Below are 22262 nucleotides of genomic sequence, written 5' to 3' on the forward strand. Positions count from 1 at the left end.
TAACTCACAGGCATGACTACTTCCTCCAGCAGGTGTCCGACTGGAAAACAGCAGAGTCCAGCCTCCCTCCTGTTGCTGTGGCGGCCCATGGTAGCCACAGGACTCCCTCCAAGGCCTGACACTGAGCTGTGTGTCAGAACTGACCCTGCGTTTCCGTCCTCTGGAGCCCACAGAACATTACTGGCCCCGGGAAACCAGGAGGAAGCACACACACCTCTGGGAGAGCCTGTTCCCCGTGCCCGGACGTGGGTTAGCACAAGTGTCATCTTCTCACACATTGTCTTAACTCCAGGATTTTAGGAAACAGATGCAAAGTAAAACCTTTTTAGTATGCCAAGGAAAAAGTCAGCATCACAGGGGGAACGATTCAAAAAGGCAGCAGAAAGGAATCAAAGCAAGAAAGATGATAGAGATGATCAGGAAAGATGACTGATGTCAGGGGCAGGCAGAAGCCACCACTGGGGAGTCTTTGCAGACACGGATTCTTGGGCTTGCTCTTAATTCAGGTGCTTGAACCTAAGTGTTTCAAGTCCTTGTGCATGTGCTAAGTCACTACAGTCATGTCCGACTTTTTGTGACCCCGTGGACTTTGTAGATTCTCCAGCCAAGAATGCTGGAGTGGGTTGCCGTGCCCTCCTCCAGGGGATCTTCCTGACCCAGGGATCGAACCCGTGTCCCTTAAGTCTCCTGCATCTGCAGGCGGTTTCTCTACCACTGGTGCCACCTGGGAAGCCCTTCAAGTTCTTAAATCCATCTGAATGTTAGTTTTGCTTTCTGTGGCCAGCATGCAAGAGCTTTTTCCTTTGCTCGGATTCTGTGCTCATTAAGAACAAGGAGTGTCTTAGTTACTCTAACCAGGACAGGCACAGCTTCTCCGTAAACAGTCAGCTGATGTTCTGGGTTACAGGCAGGTAGGTCTCTTCTGAGTCTGGGCTGTGAACCACTCTGCAGGAGCCTCACCAGACACCCTTTTCTGGATGTGGCCTACAGTGGGTTCCTAATCCAGAGTACTCTTCTCCCCACGCCCACTCCTGACTCAGCAGAGGCCTTCCCTTCAGGGTTTCCCTCATCCATCTCTTTTTGATTCAACAGTGACCAATTCAAAGAAAAGCTCTTACACAAACATCAGGCAAATATGTTTAATTTTTTAAAATAACTGATGGCAAAATAAAATATTTACATCACATCATACTGTGTAAACATGTAAGGTCTCTGTACAAAGAAATATACATGCAAAATAATGTAAAATTTTAACTGAAATAATAAAAAGAAACAATACACAAATAAAAGTTGTGAGGTTACGAATACACATCCAGTTTTGAATCCAATTTCTTTTAAAAAGTTTCTGTACAATTTTACAAGGAACAAACAAACGAAAATTCAACAAAAGAATAAATAAAAATACATTGGAAGCTGCAAAGCTTGAACTATGCCAGTTTATGGCTGAAGACCCAGGTGTCTGGCTGGCTTGGGAAGCGGGCTGGTCTTTTAAGTGTATTTCACACAACAAAGATAAAAAGACATCCAGAAAAATTCAAGCGTGCCCAGAAGCCCAGCGTCTTTTGTTGAGGGCCTCCCACACTACAGTGCCACAGACACCAAAGCCAGCCTCGAGGCGGCTGGTGCCTAACTGGCTTTTATTTCTTACCAAAAGCTCAAAATCCAGCCAATTTTTGTACAGAAAGTTGAATGTCAAAAAGTCTAAAAAGTAGGAAATGTCCAGACTGATTTTGGGAAAAAAAATAATACTTTGGCATTCTGAATAATAGAATAATAAAATTTAAAACATTACCCTATTATCCAGTTTTATATTCAGAGTATGAAATCACTTTTTACAGTCCTCAAAACTGACAAATTTCACCAAGAGTTGTCTCCTTGAACCGATGGCACAGGGCTACGAACCCCACCCCCCACCCCGCCCCCGACACACGCACAAAAACCATAAATCTCACTGTACGAATATGTGCTTTTTCTATATATTTATTACAGGTACAACAGAGGTCTTCATAAATAGTTGCATAAAATGTTAAAGCCACAACATTGCACATGATATGAAATAAAACAAAAAAAAAAACCAAACAAAAAAACAAACCCCAATGAGCGCATTTACAGTATTTTCATCGGACTGTATACTGCTCAACAATCTGATTGACGGCTTAGGGGGTGGGACGCGGGGGTGGGGAGGGGGTAGCAGGGCAGGACCCAACCTGACCTCCTCGCGGATGGGCAGACCCCTTGGACCCCTCCTAAAGGAAGCCCCGGGCGGTGGGCGGGAAGGCAGGGGTGAAGGGAAAGGGCAGACCGAAGGCAGGACCAGTCTTATGTACAAGTAAGGCCTACATTTCATCAGAGCAAAACGATTCATTCTATTTTTATGCAAAAGTTTGAGGTTGAATGCACATTTCAGAAGCCCAGTCTGGCGTCCTGGCGAGAGGCACACAGACGGGGCAGCTGGAAAAAGCTCAGAGCCAGGGGGACCCCCGAGTTGGACGAGGCCGCCGCTGGGGGTAGGGTGGGGGGGCTCTTCCCCAGAGGTGTCCAGTATCTTGTTTTGTTCGTTAACACCAGTGGTTGAACATAGGCATTTGTTTCCTTGAATAAATCCTGGAAAATGTTTTCAATTTGCAAAATGCTATTCGTGTTCGTTTAAAAAAGTTTCTTTTTATTTTTAAATTTTTTTTTTTTTTTTGCAGAAACCTGAATAAAAGACTGTGACTCAGCAACGCTGTCTCTGCTCTCGCAGAGTGTTCCAGAAGGCCTCCACCCCTCCCCCCACACCCCGCAGGGCTTGTGGCCCGAGTCCCAGGCAGCTGCAGAGCACGGCTCGCTCGGGAACACACGCGGTGTCACACGACGGGACAATCGGGCAGCGGACTGCTTACGTCGTCGTCGGTTTGTTGTTTTCTCTTCCAAAAAAAAATAAACAAAGTCAGACTTAACGGCTGATTGGCAGGTGAAAGAGAATGAGAAAGGACTTCAAGACAGGTCAAACTCGAGGCAGAAGCCTGCTCTGTAAGAAGTTTTTCATGCTACGGATAGGTCGAACGTCGTTCTGGTGTTTGCGCCGCTCAATGAAGGAGGTCAGTCTGGACGTGTCGAGGACGCCCGCGCCTTTGCCGTGGCCGTGGCCCGCCTGCAGCCACCGCTCCTGGAGGGCCGACGCAGCCGAGGGGCGCTTGGCGGGGTCCTCGTGCAGTAGGAAGCACACGAAGTCCTTGGCCCTCTGGCTCACTCCTTGGAAGTAGTCCTCTGGGAAGCTGAAGTCCAGGCGGCAAATGTTGAGGCAGGTCTCTTCCACGCTGTCGTCCAGGAAGGGGGACACGCCGCTGAGAAGCACGTAGGCCAGCACGCCCACGCTCCACGTGTCTGAGGTCAGGGAGACCGGGTTCCCCAGGATGATCTCGGGGGCCGCGAACTCGGGGTTCCCCAGCAATGGGTGGATGTGGTAGGTCGTGTTGAGTTGGACGGCATCTCCGAAGTCAGCCAGCTTGATGGTCGGCTTGGCTGAGCTCTGATCCACGAGGATGTTCTCAGGCTGGGAGACAGGATAAAACAGCCGTCAGGGGACTCCCTCCACCCCACTCTTGGGCTGGAGCTCTCCAGGAATCTACACGGTCGACTGTTCACGTGGGAAACGGACTTGTTCCAGTCTGGAACTTCCGAGGGCTGCCCCCGTACAAAGCCTGGGATTCACTCTCCTTCCTGGCATCGACGGCGACACTGCGCCTCCTTGCCTCCGTCACCCCGCCCTGGTCCCGCCCCAGGAACTCTATGAACTACCTGCAGATCTCACGTTTGTCTACTATGTTCCGGTTTGTTTACGTTACTGAAAAGCCAACTCTAGAGCAGAGATTAGACATCCGCGTTCCCATCTCCCACCCCCTGCATCTCTCCCAGTCCCCGGGGGCTCCTGGCCCGGGTTCAGAGGAGGGCCCAGGAGCGGGCATCGTGTCCCACATGGATGCACTGAGGTCGCCCGGCATTCCCGTCCCTGGGACCCCGCTTACCTTTAGGTCCAGATGCGCTATCCTGCAGTTGTGAAGGTATCGCACGGCTTCCAGAACCTCCCCCAGGTACGCCCGGATCTTCCCCTCCGTGAGGTTCCCCCACCGCACCACGCAGTCCAGGAGCCGTCCCTGGTCGGCCCTGCAGAGGGAAGGGTGTGTGGCCGCGTTATAGGGTCAGTTGGTCACTTTAGAGCGACCACGACGCACGTGTCACCTCCACACCCCGCTGTCGATGTCCAAGCAACGCTTGGGGACCACACCTCTACCCGGAGGCAGCGCAGGATCAACAGGGTGATGCCTTCCTTCTTAACCTCATCATGGAGGCGAGTGGGGAGCAAAGCACCCGGAACCCACAGAGGGAGCTGGTAGCAGAGACGGGTGCACCCAGGCCCCCTGCCCACCCCACCCCAGCAGATGGGCACACCCAGGCCCCCCTGCCCACCCTACCCCAGCAGACGGGCGCACCCAGGCCCCCCTGCCCACCCTACCCCAGCAGACGGGCGCACCCAGGCCCCTCTGCCCACCCCACCCCAGCAGATAGGCGCACCCAGGCCCCTCTGCACCCCCCACCCCAGCAGGCTGGACTCAGACCTGCTCCCTGGATCTGAGCACATGACCTGGGCGACTGCCTGGCACACAGTAAGCACTCTGCTGGGGAGGGAATAACGTGAGACCACCTCCCCAGCCTCAGTCTTATCAACTGTAAAATGGGGGACGTGACGGCTAAATGAGAGAATATAAATAAAGTGGGCTTCACGTTGGACTCAGAGTTGGCCTGCTGTGAAATTACTTTTAACTTTAAAGAACCCTTTTACAGAGCTGCCCTGTGCCAGGGACTAAATGCTTTCTACCACTCGCTTAGTCCTCACGAGAGCTCTCTGGGAAGAGTGTTTTATTGTCCCTCTTTCATACAGATGAGGAAACTGAGGCACAGGGAAGGCATTAACTTCCCCAAAGTCACACAGCTCATAAAGGAGACTGGAACTGCAAGGAGGTGGTCTGGTTCCAGCCTCTCTGAACACTGGGCTGAGCTGTTGTCTCTTTGCAACACAGAAATTTACAGGAAGATCAGCCAACTAACATGATTGGCTGATTATGATTACATGTCCAGTAATGACATGTAATCAAGGGAACTTCAGTAGTAAGTAGCTTGTTATGAAAATAAATCCTATTAATAGTATGATGAGGCCCAACCATTTAGTATTCCCGTGGAAAGAAATGACAGCTGAATGCACTGCAAATTTAAACCGGAATCAGGGTTTGCAGGAGATTCTGACAAGGAGCCTAGGCCTCTTTGTCTTCCCTGGGAGTAGCTGAGCAGAGGCTGTTAGGCATCAAGCTTCTACAGCCAGAAGGCACGTTCCCAGGTCCTGAGGGCCCACAGGGGCCAGGTCTCCACCAGGACACCACCTGAGCCCTGCAACAGCCCTTCAGGCAGCTGAGACTCGCCAGGAGCCGAGGCCACGGGCCCAGGTCCCTCTGCCCAGGACATGGTGCCGGGGGAGGCTAGGGAGGGCCGGCCTGCTCCCTCCGCCATCTGAGAGGTTTGTGGGGCCAGCGAGGGGGCTGAACAGGCCCACGGTGACATTCTAGTGGGACCCTGGGGCGGGGAGACTCCTGGGGGGTTGGGGTGGGGGGCCGAGGCCGGACCTGGGCCCGGGGCCCAGGGCAGAGCGTCTGTGAGGAAACACGACCAACGGAAAATCAGGAGCAGGGCCCCGAGGGAGCCCTGCCAGCGAGGAGCAGGGCCCCGCCGGCCAGCTCTGAGACACTCGCTTCCCACAGCGCCTCGGGAATAGGAGGCGGTGCAAGAGGTTTGCTTGGGCCAATGGAAGTGAAGTCATAAACCCAAGCGAGTGTATGCCCAAGCGAGTGTATGAAGTGAACTCCCTCTAAAAAGCAGTAACAGGAATCTAAGTAAAGCTCAGCGACGAGGTGTTTCAGAGAGACCAGAACATTCTAGGGGCCGGGCTCCCATCCTGGCTTTACGGACACTTTGGGCCAGTGATTCTGTGTCTCTGTGTCCTGTGTTGTCGTCGGATGTCGAGCAATGACAGCAAGACGTCTGCGGACTTTGCTGAATAACCCGGGGGCAGAGCTGCTCTTGGCCGAGGACGCCAGCTCCCCGGTCTTAAGTTCCACACTCCTTATCTTTAAGTTCCACACTCCTTATCTTTAAACGACTCACGTGTTTACCGAGAAAGCACACACGGCCGGTATGTGTCATAGGGACCCAACCGCCCCAGACAGCGCTCTTCAGCGAGGCACACCTCACCCTCCCATCTAAGCACCCCCTGCAGGGCCGGGCAAGCTCTGCAAGGGACTGGACAGGCCCCAGGCCTGAGCTGGGAGCCCGAAGCGGCAGACAGGAGCAGGTCTGAGTCAGCCCACTCCAGGTGCCCCCCAGCCTGGCTCGCCCAGCCTGGCAGACACACGGGATCAGGGCAGCCTAAGGTCATGAGCAGGGGTGTGGTCTGCAGAGGTCTGGCCTCGAGGGAAGCCGGTGGCATCACGAGGCTGGCTGAGACCCCCGGGTGTGCGCCTCCTTATCAGCAGCTCATACAAAGACTATACTTCCCTCTAGTATCGGTGGAAAGCTCTACAACTGTGGACTCTGATAGGAGACATGTTTTCAGAAGTTCTGTGAATTCTAAAATCCCAGTTCCTATCCTTCTGAGAGAATAAACAGCAAGACCGCTTGGTGTTGGAGCTGGGGGCTAGGAGGAGGGAAGGTGGGGGGGGTCAGGGGGAGGGGGAGCTGGGGGCCAGGGGGAGGGGGGCTGTGGTCCAGAAGAAGGGGGGTGCTGGGGTCCAGGAGGAGGGGCCTGGGGTCCAGGGGAAGCTGGGGTCCAGGGGAAGGGGGGGCTGGGGGCCAGGGGGAGGGGGGTCAGGAGAGGGGGCTGGGGTCTAGGGGGAGGGGGTCTGGGGTCCAGCGGGAAGGGGGCCTGGGGTCTGGGGGAGGGGGAACTGGGGTCCAGGAGGAGGAGGGGCCAGGGGGAAGGGGGAGCTGGGGTCCAGGGGAAGGGGGGCTGGGGGCCAGGGGGAGGGCAGCTGGGGTCAGAAGGGTGGGGCTGGGGTCCAGCATGAGGGGGGCTGGGGGCCAGGGGGAGGCGGGGCAGAGCGTGTACGCACATCTCCAGGACCAGCACGTAGCTGGTGGGGGTCTCGAAGGTGTCCAGGAGGCCCACCAGCAGCGGGTGCTGGAGGTTCTGCAGGATCCCAAGTTCGTGGGTGACCTGGTCACGCTTCATCAGCTTCTTGTTCACAAACTTAGTGGCCACGGCTCGTTTGGTGCCTTTCTGATCACATTTCTTCACGACAGAGAATCTGCCCCTGGAAAGCAGGTGGGAAGATCACTCTCAGAGTGCACCGAGTGGGTCACGGAGGAAAGATCTCGTTAACCCAGGTGGACTGGACGCGCATGGCCTCCCCAGCCCTGCTCTCCCCTCCAGCAGAGGGGCTGCAGCCGTAGGATGGCCTGAAGGGAGCTGCCCGCGTCTGTGACTCTGTGTCCCCCCATCCTGGGGACAGACGCCTCCTGAGAACGTGGCCATGTGTCTTCTCCACCCTCTGACCTCTGTCAGCAGGGACCTCATGACGGCCCAGGCAGCTTCCACCTCTGCTCTCACGGAGACCCTTCCTTACCGTGTGAAGAAGCGTGGGAAAGCCTAGTCAGTGGCTCCTGTTCCCCACGCCCCCCACTCTGGCCAGCAGTACCTCCTGCCATCACCAGGTCTGTCCTACAACTGCGTGTGGGGCAGCTAACCCACTCGTCTCTAGTCTATGGTCTCTGGGGCTGCACCCAATGAGCCACCCTGGAGAAGCCTCAGCTGCACCCTGGCGGGATCCAGGTAACAAGACCCCGGGCCCTCAAGTCTGAGCCTGCTGTCCTGGTGGGATGAGATTCAGGGCGGGGAATGTGAGGGACAGATGTAACTGTGGCTGGGGACAGACTGGGGAGGGGCTCAGCCCGATGTGCCGGTCAGTCATCTGTCATGCCCATCAGTCCTCTGTCGCCACACGGGGTGGTGGGCACGCTACCAGGGGCTTCTCCTCCCACAGACCGTGCCGTGCCATGCTTAGTCACTTCAGTCGTGTCCGACCCACAGACTGTAGCCCACCAGGCTCTTCTGTCCATGGGATTCTCCAGGCAAGAATACTGGAGCAGGTTGCCATTTCCTTCTCCAGGGGATCTTCCCGACCCAGGGATCGAACCTACATCTCTTACGTCTCCTGCATTGGCAGGCGGGTTCTGTACCACCAGCGTCATCCAGGAAGCCCCCTCCCAGGGACAGGTAGAGTCTATTCTCCTCCTTGAATCTGAGCTGGCAGGTGGCTGGCTCCGTCCACAGACTATGGAGAGAGCGCTGCTGTTGGGCTTTGAGAGGCTGTAGCTCCTGCTTCTGGCTCCTGGGATGCTCTGCCATCACATCAGGAAGCCTGGGGTGGACGTCTATGTGCAGAGAGGCCACAGACACATGGGTGGCCGGGTGATTGAGCCCAGGAGGGACCAAGGGAGTAACTGCCTTGTCAGGGGCACGTGGCATGAAGTGGTATGTTGCTGCTCTGAACAGCAGGGGTGAGCCTGATGTGGCGACAGAGGACTGATGGGCATGACGGGCGACTGACCGACACATCAGGCTGACCCACACAGGCTGGCGCACAGATCCCTGCAGCTGGCCACTCCAGGGATACACCCAGGAAAGGCCCCTGGGGTGTACCCTCGGCTGCTGGGAGGCTTCCTGGGAAGCTTTTAAAAACGGACAAGCTGGGCAGTCATGCTTCTGACCCCCTCCTGCCACATGACGTCCTGCCAGCCTAAGCCCTGGCTGCCATCTGCAGAGAAACACCCCTCTGGGTCGATGCCCCCTCTTGGTTCGTGCTATAAATCTCCAGGCATCGCCGAGACCTGAAGGGCAGCTTCAGCCTCCCTCAATGGGATTCCACGAACTATGTCCCATCAGAAAGGGTCTGAGCGACTCTCACCAGGACTCCCCAGAGGACGGGGCGTAGCCAGTGCCGCCCTGGACACAGAGCTGGAGCGACTCCATCACGTCACTGGACGGCTCATGGTACGACACCTTAACTCTTGCTGGGTGCCTGCACTGGACCTGTCCTCTTACTTTCTCAGTGTTTAATATTGAAAGGCAGTTAACGGTTACATTCCAGATGCAAAACGCCTAACTTCCAACTGCTGGCAGAACATGTCAACTCTCTCTGTGCTCCTACGGAGCTCTGTCTCTCGTGCCGCTGGCTTGGTAGGGCCCTGGGTGTGCTGCCGTACCTGCCGAGCTCGGCCACCTCACTGTAGAAGCAGTCAAAGTTGTCCTTCCAGGTCACCACGATGCCATCACTCCCTGGACCTGCAAGAGAGGAGCATCTCCCTGAGCCTGGTGAGCGGGACGCCTCTTGGGTGGAGACTGGAGCCCTGCGTTCAACGCGGCGGCTGGAGGGGCTGGTAAGGGTCTGAACTGAGGCTGGAGGGTATGGAGACGGGTCAGAAGGATAAGGTCCACGCTGCGTGTGTGCTGGGACTTGGTTTGAGACAAAGACGGCTTTAAGTGATGGAAATAAACACACGCTTGCTTTTCCATTATCTTTCCATTCGCGTTTCTGTAAGCCTGTTGCAATAAATAGTCTTCTGTTTCTCCAAACTCCCTTGTGCTAGTGACTTATTAAAAAACAATCACCTGTATAATCTCTATGACACCTTTTAAAAATCAGAACACTGCTTATTCTTAAGGTTTTTCCCTTCCTTTCTTTCTTATGCTATGACCTGAAAACACAAACCCTTCCTTTCTCTGACTTTAGGTTAAATGTATGCGGTTAAGATACAGGGGATAAAAGTTCTAAGACCATTTTACGTAATATCTACACACAGAGCACTCCTGGGCTCAATTCACCTTGGAGGTTTTCTATTTATTCTTAGTTTTAAAAAAATTTATTTAATTCTTTAATTTTCACTCCTGGAAGCAGCTGCCTATAGCTGGTGTGGCTGGAGGACCCAAGAGAAACCTCAGCTGCCCTGCATTGCACGGAGGCCTCCTGTGAAACGGCAGCTGGGAATTAGGCGGTATGTGGTTGCTCACTAAGCATCTACATACATGAAGTGCGACAAAAATTCTAAAAGACCTAAGATACGGGTTCTGCCTCCAGCAATTCAGAGTTGAGCAGAGGAGTAAGATCAGGCCTTTCTGGGAGTGCATTAGTCCCATCAGGGTCGCCTTGTGCTCAGGGCTGGGAGGACACACCCTCTGGCAGGGCTGTAGGGTCTAGGATGCACATAGAGCCTGCACAGGGCTCACCCACACTCCCCTCTTTCCTTTCTTTTCATTCTGCATGAGACCAACTCAGAATAGGTCCTCTTAGAGTCAAAGCATCAATTGAACACTCGGACAGGGGAGAAGTTGGAGACGAGAGTGTGTTTTGAGTATAAGAGCACAGAACACCTTGCTCCCACCTGGAGGCTGGCGTCAGAGGCTCACGAGCTCAGTGGCCGTGGACAGAAGCCTTTGCTGAGCGCCGCCCCCGTCCGCGGTCACCCTCCCAGAGGCTGGCTGGCTCCTTGCAGTCCCAGGGTGACTTGTCATGCCTTTCAGGACACGTCGGCTGTGTGGGGGGCTGGGGTACAGCTCACCTAGAACCCTCAGGCTGGCTGAAGACGAGGCTGACCCCATGTCGTTCACCGCGATGCACGTGTAGACGCCGTCGTCCTCGGCGGCCACACCCACGATCTTCAGAGCGGCCTCTCCCAAGTCGCTGCAGCAGGGGAGGGCCCAGGGTGTTCACAAAGCTTGCCCCCACCCCCACGCCAGCCCCCCAGCCTCTCTCCTGTGGTGTCACAGGAATCAAGGAGCTTCAGTGCTGATGGGCAATTTCAAGTGGGATTCCAACCCTAGCTGCCCACCCAGGGACAACGCGTCCCCTCAAGGGAGGCATCCCAGGGCCGAGGTGAACCAGGGAATTGACCGTGGGGGTCCCGGTGGAACGAGGTCATGCTCACTGCCAGACACACGGACCCCGAGGGGGCCTCCCTCACCTGTAGGAGATGCTGTAGTGACCGTCGTTGTTCAAGGTGTTGTGTTCAGGGCCCTTCCAGGTGATGGAGGCCTTGGGGCGGCCACAAACCCGACATCGAAGAACAACGGTCTCGCCTGCCTCACACGTGACCTCACTCAAGGGAATGACGAATTCTGGGGGAACTGTGTGAGAAAGGAGTCAGTGAGGCCAGACACCTGGCCCTGGCCTGGCGCCCACCAACCTCCCCCAACAAACCTCTGGGCCTGAGATGTTGCCCAGGCCCAGAGCTCCAGAGAAAACCTGGGTCCACAGGATAAACTCGAGTGTCCCCAAATGCTCCCCAGACCTATGCTCTGTAACACCAGAAGAAAAAGAACAGGACTCACCGTCATATATGTAGTTAGGATTGAGAAGCTGAAATGGAAAAATCACACGGTTATTAACCAGTTACATGAGCTATTTTGAGATATGTTGCTTTCATTCCAGAGTTGCAGTTATTTTTGAAAGATAAGAGGAAACACGATGTGGCTTGCCTGGGCATCAATCAAAATCGACCACACTCCCACTGCTTTTGAATGCACTGGGAAGCTTCGTGTCATCCAAATGTAGTTTTTTCTTCCTACTCACAAACACCAAAAACTCAGAGATGCCCCCTCTTGCCATCCTATGGGCTGAGTTCTGTGGGTCCCTGGACCCCCTCCTTCTGTAGAACAGGCACAGCTTGGAGCTGGGGCCTTGAATTCCCCTCAGGAGAAGCTGCCTTGCTCTCCAGGCAAAACCCACACAGGTTTAAGGTGATCTGATTACAGGAGTCATGTGGGCTGGAGCACCCGCCGAGGGAATTCACTGCAGCCAGTGACCACTGGTCTGGGCCACAGCCGCCCTGTGCTCTGTCTGCTTCTGAGGATCCAGAGTCTGTCTCCCTGGAGGCTCACGTGGTAAAGAATCTGCCTGCAATGTGGGAGACCAGGTTCCATCTCTGGGCTGGGGAGATTTCCCTGGAGGAGGAAGCGGCAACCCATTCCAGTATTTCTGCCTGGAGAATCCCATGGACAGAGGAGCCTGGCGGGCTACAGTCCATGCGGTCGCAGAGTCAGACATGACTGAAGGACTCACACGTCACTGGGAACACAGCAGTGTTCTTCCTGTGCCAGGCATATGCCCACTGAGGTGCACACCCACGCACCTGGTTCCTCAGACACCTAAGCGTACCTGTGCCACTCTGTTCCCATGAGCCCCCTACAAAGCCCCTTGGGTCTGCTCACAGGGCAGAGGGAGGCGGGTCACTGCTGGACAAGGCTGGGCACCAGGTCCGTGCCTCCTCCCGGGCCAGGGCCAGCCCCTATCGCTCCTGAGGTGCACAGGCTCCTGGCGACGCCATGCTCACCTTCACAGATACCTTGTTGCTCAGTCCTTCCCGAGACTTCCGGTAACCGTTCTCTAACTTGCCTTCCCGTTTGCCGTCTTTATCTTTTTTCTCAGATTTTTTCCTTAAGCGGAGTGCTGTGTGCCAAGATGTTGACTTCCTAGGGGGAGAACGACGTGTTGTTAGTACTATGCCTTCCTGGTGTTCAGTAAATGACTCCTGGAACCATCAGGGAAGCTGAGAAGTGTCTTATACGGATACAGGACGACTGAGATTCCTTTAGCAGCAGTGATCTCTGCTAAGGAAAACTTTTCTGCGATGCTCACAGATTAAGACCGACAGCTTTGTAAATCAAGTTTTAAAGATTAAACTATAAAGATGTCTGTGATGGCTAATTTTATGCATCAACTTGAAGGGATCTAAATATTTGGTCAAACATTAATCCGGGTGTTTATGGATGAGATTAAAACTGTAATTGGTCGAGTGAAGTCATCTGCTCTCTGTAGTGTGGTTGGCCCTGCAGCCACTCAGCTGAAGGCTTGAGCTGGACGATAAAAGCCCAGCCTCCCAGAGTGAGAAGGAATTCTCCAGCATTCCGCCTGCACCACTGGTCTTCTGCTGGCCCCAGTGCATATCTTAACTCACCAGGATCCATAAGTCAGTTTCCTTATGTTCATGATAACCATTCCCCAACCACACACACCCCCTACTGTTTCTCTGGAGAACCTGAAAACACGGCCTGGGAATATTCTTGAGAAAACCAAGTATAAAATAGGATTTTTCAATGGCGTACTAGAATAAAATATTCCCATGCATCAAGGGAAAACAGGGCAAGGGACTCTCGTGGGAGATGGGGTCTTTGTAGGCTGAACTCAAGCCTGGATGTCTTGTGGGGTGCGGGCGCTGAGCCCAGAGGTTTGGGCACAGTGCTGGAATGCTGGCCAGTCTGGGAACAGGGTACATGGCTGCAGGGGTACAGCCATGTTTGGAGGGGAAGGTGACCGCCATCAATGCAAGTCTGGTCTTTGGAGGCTTACAAATTGCAGCTCTGTACAGCTCTCACTCCCAGAAACTGCCTGGCTGGCTTCTCCTGTCGTCAGAGAGACTCAGGGAAGGGCAGAGTTGGAGACCAGCACCTGAATTCAGGCTTCTTTACAGTAACGTTCAATGCGGCAAATTTGGTTCCAAGTTTCCTGCCTGAAGTAATCAGGTACATGTAAGGCTTGATGGTAACAGCATCCTGTGATCTTCAGTTGCAGCTACAGAATGAGGTTCTTCACTGATGCAGCCCCAGCACACCCGGTGTATGTTAGGGGGCCGTGGAAAGTCCTCACCCCCGACCCAAGACCTCTGGGAACTAAAATACCATCATGCAGCTTAAAATACCATCTAGCAGCTTAAAAAAGCTGTGTGTGTGAATGCAGATTAAAAGAAACATCAGAATGAGGAGACCAAACCGGTCTATCCTAAAGGAAATCGACCCTGAATATTCATTGGAAGGACTGATGCTGAAAGTGAAGCAATACTCTGGCCACCTGATGCGAAGAGCCAACTCACTGGAAGGCCCTGATGCTGGGAAAGATTAAGGGCAGGAGGAGAAGGGGACGACAGAGGATGAGATGGTTGCATGGCATCATCAACTCAATGGACCTGAGTTTGAGCAAGTTCCAGGAGATGGTGATTGGCAGGGAAGCCTGGTGTGTTGCAGTCCGTGGGGTCGCAAAGAGTCGGACACGACTGAGTGACCGAACACCACTGTCGCCACCACCACCAACAGAGTTAAGTCTGAGAGGTACACGCCACCCCACAGTCACTGTGTGGTTCCACACGGCGCTTAGACCTGAACTTGCTCTGCAGAGCACAGCGCATCTTTCTCTCAATGGGCATCACCCTTCCAGGGCCCCGAGGCCTCTTCTGCGCTCAGCCCTCCCTGGCCCCCCTACTCACTTGAGAGTCCCGTCAGGGTTCTCCATGATGACTGCGCTGGTGTGCCCCAGGACGAAGCCCGGAATCCAGCCCTCGGCTGCGGGGCACTGGTCAGTGGCGGCTCGGAACACCAGAAACATGTTCTGTTGATTGCTGGCCAGAATTTGAACGACCTCTCCTTGATAGACGTTTATCTCATCCTCCTTCACTGCCGTGTAGTCGTGTGTCACCAACATGGTGGAGATGTTGCTACCGCTGCTGCTTTCACTCTGCAGGGGGAGAGACGAACAGAAAGGCAGAGCGGAACTGAAAGGGGGTCTGAGGACGCCAAAGCGCTCGTCCGCGTGCTGACAATCGAGTAACAGACAATCAAGATTTCTCTAGAAGCAATGTAAGGATAATCTAAAATGACAAGACCACAGTGATGGCGAAACACTTTACTTTTGGAAGCTTGATTATTTCAGGTCCATCTTCCTTACACCGTTAAAGGGACGGCTCGTCCTCCTGTTAATGCCACGCTGGGTTCTGTCTATGTCACTGTGACCATCACACTTGTTTTAAAAAGCATTAAATTAAGAAACTGCAAGGAGTAAGCTCTTCAGCTCACTGACAGAGCAGATCATGGCAAAGCCTCCAAAACTTGCAGATGAAGTGTTGAGAACGCGTTCCAGAATTGTGCCAAGCTGCTTGCATCCTTAGTCATTTTCCACCTCTTTCCTTCCTAAAAGAAGAATGTGGGATAACTGAAGAGTAAGCCAAGCACTGCTCTGCTGTCACGGAGAGTTACTCTGCCTCCTTTATGCTTCCTGTGGTGGGTGGTGCGCCTATGAGCTTGCATGATTCCCAGGTCCTGAAGACATGCTGCTGTCCTGGGCATGTTCAACATGGCAGAGCAGCAGTGGACATAGCTCCATAACTCAGGTTTCAGGGACATCCCTGGCGTGGGAAAGTCTATCTTCCCATATCTTGGCGTTCCATTGGGACCCAAACTCTTCGAGGCAGTGCTGTGTCTTAGTATCCATCATACTGACTGACATGCAGCAGGAACCCAATAAAGGTTCAGTAACTCAGTCAATGAGGTGAGACTGCAAAAGTTAAACAAGATCATTTCTCAAGGCCATCTGCTCAGGCGCACAAGCTGAAGTGGTGTTCGCTGCAGACTAGAAGAAACACAAAAGCTATTTGTCCCAAGCTGTCATTTACCAGGTGACTTTTGTTCCACGGGAGGAGGAAGAAGCCGAGACCTCCGGACCCTCGTCCAAGGCCTTCTATCAACAGCTGGGACGTGGAGACGGTGTCAGGAGCTGCACTAGTGTGTTCTCAGAGGCTCCCAAAAAGGATGCTGTCTGGATGGTCACAGCTTTCCATGACTCCGATGACGCTTCCCTTCGCTGGACTCTTGGACACCTGGGGCAGCTCCTGGGTCGGTGTAGACACGACGCTCAGCAACTTGCCACATGCCTGTCAGCTCTGGGCTACTGAGCTGCTGTGAAGACACACCGGAGCAGACAGCTGGCCACCGTCAAGGCGCCTGCGTGCTGGCAACTCCAGGGCTCTGGGCCGCACACTGGGGTGGCCAGCTGCTCGGTGCCATCAGGGCTGAGGAGTCCAGCACGAGTTCCCGGCCCTCCGGGATGCCCACGCTGTCCACGTTGGGCCTTGGCCTCTGCACACTCCTTTATGCAATTTTATCCCTTTAGCATGACTTACATAGCAGCACCCCATAGTTTTGAGGCTACAAAGCCACATTTGCTAGAAAACATGAACAAAAACCAAATTCTGTGGCAGAGCCGTGTTTGGTCGTGCAGGTACCAGCCTCTGTCTCATCATTTGAGCATTCTACCACAATCATAATAGCTCTTAGTAGTTTCTGAAAACCTCCCATGCACCAGCCTAAGTATTAGGCATTTAAAAACCTATCTCAGCTAATGTTGTCAGACACGATCCTCACCTGCTGAAGAGTGGAGCTTAGAAATTTACAGGGGCCACCCAGTCATGGAGAGGAAGGCAGGGCTTGTCCTTTCATTGCTGCCTGGGGGTGGGGTGGGTGCAGGGAGGTCGTGCATCCATGTCTAGGGGCTGGCACAGTCACTGTCTGGGTTAATACAGCCCCTCCACTCTGGCTCGCCTCAGAACTTTCCAGAAGGTGCGCATTAAAGGAGGAAGAGGGACCTGGGCTGTGGGTTAGGCACAGCTGCTGGGCTGTGACCGCAGACAGGGTCACAGAAGCAGATGAGGAGGAAAGAGGCTGCTGCTGACCCACCAAGGGGCTGGGACGGCTGGAATGGGTGGGAGCAGGCCGGGTGACAGCTCTTCTTAACTGGGATACTTAATAACTCGAGGAGACTTTTGAATGCCCATGCTAAGCCTCTAGTGGTCTTCCCACGCCTCCAGGGCATTTCTGTAAGGTGCTTGGATTCGTTTACAACACTGGCAATTTCCTTTTCCAGCTAACTGAGCACATTAGAAACAGCGAGAGGCAGAAATAAGAGACATCTTTTGCAACCTAAACCCTGCCAGCACGTGTGCTGGATTGAGATCGAGCATCCTGGGGGGAGCCGGGGGTTGGGGGGGACTAACCGTGGGCACTCGCAGACACACAGACCCAGCCCAGGCTCCTGCACTGGGGCGGGGGAGGCCGTTCCTTCTGAAACACAGCCCCCCTCAGGTGCTCAGCGGGAAAAGCGTTCAAGTCAGGATGGGCTCAAGGGCTGCTCCCTGGCTGACTCGGAGTTGTCTCAGCTACGAGGCCGTGCCTGCACCCTGAGCATTCACCTAGGTGCCGCATCACTGTGCCTCTGCATCTTTGCCTCCAGCTGACGTTGGGTTTAGATGCCCACCTGCATACCCAGCATTTCAGAACTAACAGGGGATGGGGGGCCATGCTACTCTGCAGGACACATTCAGGTACCACAACCAGGACAGTGGTGATGGCCACAGCAGAGGATGCCTGCCCTGATCACTTCTTTTTGAGAGTAAGGCTGAAAGGCTAATAAACGTACAAAGAACCATTTCTCAATTTCTTCCTCAATTACACAGAAAGATTGAGGTGAACAATATACACAATGAAAAACTGGAGGTGAGAATAAGGCCAAATCAACTCCAACAAGGCATTAATGAAAAGTCCAGAGGAAAGAGAGAAGCATGCAAAAGCCAAATAGCTTTTTTTTTTTTGGATAAAGAGAGACAACAGACCCTTTCAGGGGAAATGTATTTAAAAATTTATAAAAGGATCAAACATACACTCATGAGAACAGTTCTACTCCCTCACCGCATGCTTTTAGGGAGGTGTTACGGATCGGATTCATCAGCCCCTGTAGGAAACCGGACAGTGAGGAAGCCGCAGGACGAGAGGGGGAAGACCCACCACCGCAACCCTGGGGCTAAGAACGCAGTGACCGGCGAGGCCCCACAGCGCCCCCTGCTGGACAGAGCCTGGCGCCCCACTCCAGCCTGCCTGAGCCTCCGCACCCAGCCGCCGGCCAGAGCCCAGCATCCAGAGGCCCTTAAAGCAGTCTCTCTTCCAGTGAATCGTGTGTATCTGTTTTTGTTTTTGTTTTCAGGTGGTGGTGGGGAAGGGCAAACTTTTCCACTGGAGAGATTCCTTCCCCTCATTGTGCCAGCTGAGTTTGCTTTGAGCTGCTGTTGGACATTTCTTGAGTCCCAGCAAATGAGTCAAAAACGCTGCAAAGATTAATTTAAGGCATAAAAGGGCACAACCAAGCGATGAGTAGAAAGCTTAAAGAGTGTATACAGGTTTCAGTTTACACAGGAGGTAGACGGCAGGACACGGACCCCTCTTTAAAAAAACAAAAAAGTGCGAGGAAAGCAGGGGCGGCGAGAGAGAGAGGAAGTTCCAAGATACTCGGCTGGTCGGAAGATGTGAAAAGCTCAGAGATGCTGCATTCATTCGGAAGGTTAATGGTCTGCGTTCCAAGTTGTTAGCGGACACAAAGCAAGGAGCGAGTTAGTAGAGACCCGGGGCGCGCCGTCCGCCGGGAGCAGGTTAGCGGGCATCCCCTGCCGAGTCCAGGGCGCGGAATGCCGAGGAGGAGCTGGTGGAGCCCGGAGTTAGTACGAGGACAGCGGCGGCCAGGCGGGAGGTTTAGAAGAGCCGCGGGACAGAGGCGGGCGCAGGCGGCCGGGCGCTCTTACCCCGTTGCTCTGGGTGGACTGCACGGACTGCTCGCTGGCCGAGGAGCACGTGCTCATGCGGTCCGCATCCTTGCCAGGGGCCGCGTGGCGCCGTGCCTGCCGCTGCAGGGAGTCGCTGTCCCCCGGGAAGGTGAAGGAGCCGGGCCGGCTGGCAGGGGAGGCAGGCACGGAGCTCCAGAAGGAGCCCCCCTTCTGCAGGGGGCTGCTGGGGGGCAAGGGCTCCTTGCCGAACGGAGAGGGGGACGCGGCGGCGGCGGCCAGAGGTGAGTGCAGGGGCGAGGGGGCCCCGGGCCTGGCCTTGCCCAGCGGCAGGGGGCCCGGGCCGCTCCGCGGTGCCTCCTTGGCGGCTCCGTCCTGTGGCAGCACGCCCCCGGACGACTTCCGGGGGCTCTCCAGCACCTTCATCTTGGGGATCGGCTCGGTGTCTCGCTCGGGACCGTCGGGCTCGCTGCTGGGGGGCGCCCTGCCAGGCGGGCCGGCGCTGGCCTCCGGGGCGGGGCTGCGGCTGGGAGGAGGCGGTGGCGGGCCCGGGGTGCACGTACCTGACATCTTGTCTGCCTCTGCCTGGCTCGAGGCTGCAGAGGAGACCAGCACGGGGGAGTGGTGTCTGACGGGCTGGGGAATCCGGGAGGGTCTACTTCTGCTCGAGCTGCCGCTGCCGCCGCCACCGGGGCCGCCCCCACTGCCGCTGTGGTTGCTGCCGCCGCCCCCGCCGCTGGGGGCCCCGCTGCTGCCCCCGCCCCCGCCGCTGCCGCCGCCCCCGCTGTGGTTCCTCTGATATTCGATGGGTGATGTCAAGGCTGCAAGGCACAGGAGAGACTCCGTCAGGGCACCGTCACACGGGCGAAGGGGAGGAGGGGGCACAATGACCCGAAAGGAAGGGCTGGCTTAGTGCCCCAGGCTCACGTCACCTGGGGGTGTCCACCATCGCCCAGTCACCCGGATCCGGGAACACCCACCCATCCTCCGGGGAGCGGGCTGGCTCCACCCACCAGGGAAGGAAAAGGAAAAGGTCTTGGATTTAACTGTTGTGTGCTTAGTCGCTCAGCCGCATCTCATTCTTGCCAGCTCACGGACTGTAACCCACCAGGCTCCTCTGTCCGTGGGATTCTCTAGGCAAGAGTACTGTTAAGTATGAACGAGTTAAACTGGTTCTATCAAGGGCGGTCTGCAGGTCTCAGGGAGAACGACAGGTGAATGGGGAGCAGTCTGGAGGAGAGGTTTCCTGCCCAGAACACTGAGCACAGCCTAAACATTTCCACCCCAGGGGAAAAGGAGAAGAATCAGCCCCGGGCATCCCTGCAACAGTCAGGGTCCCCAGGAGGCCCAGGGCTGCTGGGGAGACTCAACTGGGGCTCCACAGGTACCATCTGGTTCCCACAGGCCAAGGCGGTATTAAGGACTACCTTGGAGAAGGCGCTCCACAAACCCTGGGGGGGTCATGAAGCTGTCCTGTCTCTGGGCTTAGTGAGTTAGCTATGTCATTGTCTGTTGGAAGATGCAGGCAACATACCTGGTAAGATACATGGGAACACTGACACAAGCCTTTGAGTGGGGCATGGCAACCCACTCCAGGATTCTCGCCTGGAGAATTCCAAGGACAGAGACTGACAGGCTACAGTCCATGGGGTTGCAAAAAGTGGGACATGCTGAGTGCCGAAGCACAGCACAGCAACACAAATCCTTGCAGAGCTAAAGAAAACCTCTGTGATGCTGGACAGTCAGATGTAGCCCCTTCCTGCCTGGGAGACTTCGGGCTGGTGTGGAGGAGTATCCTGGAGCCAAACGACCTGTGATGTGATAAAGCCGTGTGGGCCGCCGCCCTGCATGGGACTAAGGGGAGGGAGTAGTGGGCCCTGCTCCAGTCCTGACCTCCATCCACCCTTGAGAGCAGCGTCCTCAGCATCTCTGGGCTGAGAGTCCAGGGGTGAATGGCATGGCCCACTCATGCCTGTGATTCAGGAGGCAGCTCAGTTCATTTTAAAGAAGATGGTCTAAGTTTAGAGGTTTCCCAACAGTTACATGTTGCGGACTGGCATTCAGTGAAGCACTCAAAAACAACACATTTAAAGAGATCTGCATTCACTGACAGCCACGGGAGTGGAACTATTCTTCCCATGCATGGGAACCGTCCCCCTAATCCCCCTAGCCCCAGCCATCCAGTTGTAACTGCACACACAAGAAACGCTCCGTCAACAGTCTGGATGGGAGCCTGGGGTTAACACTCGGATGATTACCCCGGGCCAAAAGTGCCACGCGACCTTGGCCTTTCTCACGCAGTGCCTGTGCTCCTGGCTCCTGAATGTCACTCGAGCTGTGGGGGTGGTTTTATGTGACAGAGAGATTACAATGTCCGGTTGGACCGGGCTGTAGACACAGAACATGGACATGGAGAAAAGGACAAAAAAAAGACAGCAGTGCGTATCTAGTTCTCGCTGAATTTTTGATGCTCTTCAGTAACTGCCAAATTAAAACTAGAGTCGAGGCGGTGGCCCTAAGGAGAAGCGAGCAGGTTCAGGTCAGGGACACAAAAAGTCTAACTGTCTGCAACGTCAGGTCGGCGCCGCGGTCTCTATCCTTGTGAAGGCCTTTCTCTGGGGTGTCGCACCTCACTATTGTCCTGGGTCGTAGTGTATTATTATGGTATTTCTCCTCTCTAATCAGCTGTGTCATAGAAGCAGGAAGGAAAAAAAGATGCCTTGTTTTTAATACGGAGGGCAGTCTAGAGGTACCATGTGGCGGAACATAAATTTTAGAGTTGCACACAAGAATGTCTCCAACATCTCTGGCCAATTCTGTCTGCTGCCTTAGTCATTCTCACGCATTCCTTTCCCAGGATGGGCTCTGGGGCGCACATGCCATGGGAGACCGTGGGACAAAATGAACTGGACAGCGGGAAGGGGCTCACCGCCAAGAGCCAGATGGCTGCTCTGCGTCCCTACTCTGCCACCAGCATCATATGGAACCTGGAGCAGATTACAAATCCACTTTGTGCCTCAGCTTCCCCATCTATGAAGTGGGAATGCTATCGGGACTTGCTGCTTCAGGTCACTGGGAAGATGAATAAAGCACTGGTGGGCAGTGCTCGGTATAGTGTCTGGTCCACAGTAACTGCTCAGAGTCCTGTCACTACTGTGTGTCACACATACAATATGTCACACATATTGTTGTATGTGACAGGAGAGAGATGAGAAGTAAAAATGTGTGCGTTAGGGAAAAGTAACCACACACATTACCGTTTAAAAAATTGCGCTGGTTTTCTAAAATCTGGTTGATTTCATGGATCCACGTCTGCCGGACACTTGGACTGGATGAGTGCAGGATGAAGGTCTCCACCACGTCACCCGTCCGCGATGTCAGAGCGAACTTACAGGGATCATTTTCCACGTTTTCCTCCAGGCAAAGGCAGCTCACCTTAAAAAAAAAAAAAAAGAAAAAGCATTATTCACAATGGCCGAAAGGCAGAAGCAAACCAAGTTTCCATCAACAGATGGATGAATAATCAAACGTGGTCTGTATACACAGTGGACTATTATACAGCCTTTAAAAAGGAAGGACATTCTGTCACAGGCTACACCACAGGTGAGCCTGGAGGCCACTGAGCTACATGAAATGAGCCAGTGGGAGAAAGTCCAGCACTGTGATGACTCCCTTTGGATGAGGCACAGAGTATTGTTTAATGATGATGGAGCTCTACTTTTATAAGATGAAGAGTCCTGGAGATAGATGGTGGTGATGGTTGGCTGACAAGTGTGAACGTACGTAACACCAGAGGGCTGGACACTGAC

The 22262-nt window shown here is 54.5% G+C and overlaps 1 protein-coding gene across 5 annotated transcripts in view; it reads right to left on the reverse strand.

Annotated features, from left to right (window-relative positions):
* Positions 1–1125: 1125 nt before the first annotated feature.
* Positions 1126–22262, reverse strand: part of TRIO (trio Rho guanine nucleotide exchange factor) — a 362510-nt gene continuing 341373 nt past the window's right edge. For 3 of the 5 annotated variants that reach the window (XM_061393858.1, XM_061393857.1, XM_061393860.1), the window contains 11 exons: positions 21711–21888; positions 18475–19274; positions 14341–14588; positions 12415–12553; positions 11414–11441; positions 11047–11209; positions 10645–10766; positions 9292–9370; positions 7140–7340; positions 4008–4146; positions 1126–3535 (listed from right to left, as the gene is read on the reverse strand). In XM_061393858.1, coding sequence (XP_061249842.1) covers positions 2987–3535; positions 4008–4146; positions 7140–7340; positions 9292–9370; positions 10645–10766; positions 11047–11209; positions 11414–11441; positions 12415–12553; positions 14341–14588; positions 18475–19274; positions 21711–21888 — 2646 coding nt within the window. In that variant the 3' untranslated portion in view covers positions 1126–2986. Of the gene's footprint in view, positions 3536–4007; positions 4147–7139; positions 7341–9291; positions 9371–10644; positions 10767–11046; positions 11210–11413; positions 11442–12414; positions 12554–14340; positions 14589–15542; positions 15739–18474; positions 19275–21710; positions 21889–22262 lie in introns of those variants that run through there. The other 2 variants (XM_061393861.1, XM_061393859.1) reach the window with 2 other exon arrangements.

This window comes from Bos javanicus, chromosome 20 (assembly GCF_032452875.1).
Source record: "Bos javanicus breed banteng chromosome 20, ARS-OSU_banteng_1.0, whole genome shotgun sequence".
NCBI classification, from domain to species: domain Eukaryota; kingdom Metazoa; phylum Chordata; class Mammalia; order Artiodactyla; family Bovidae; genus Bos; species Bos javanicus.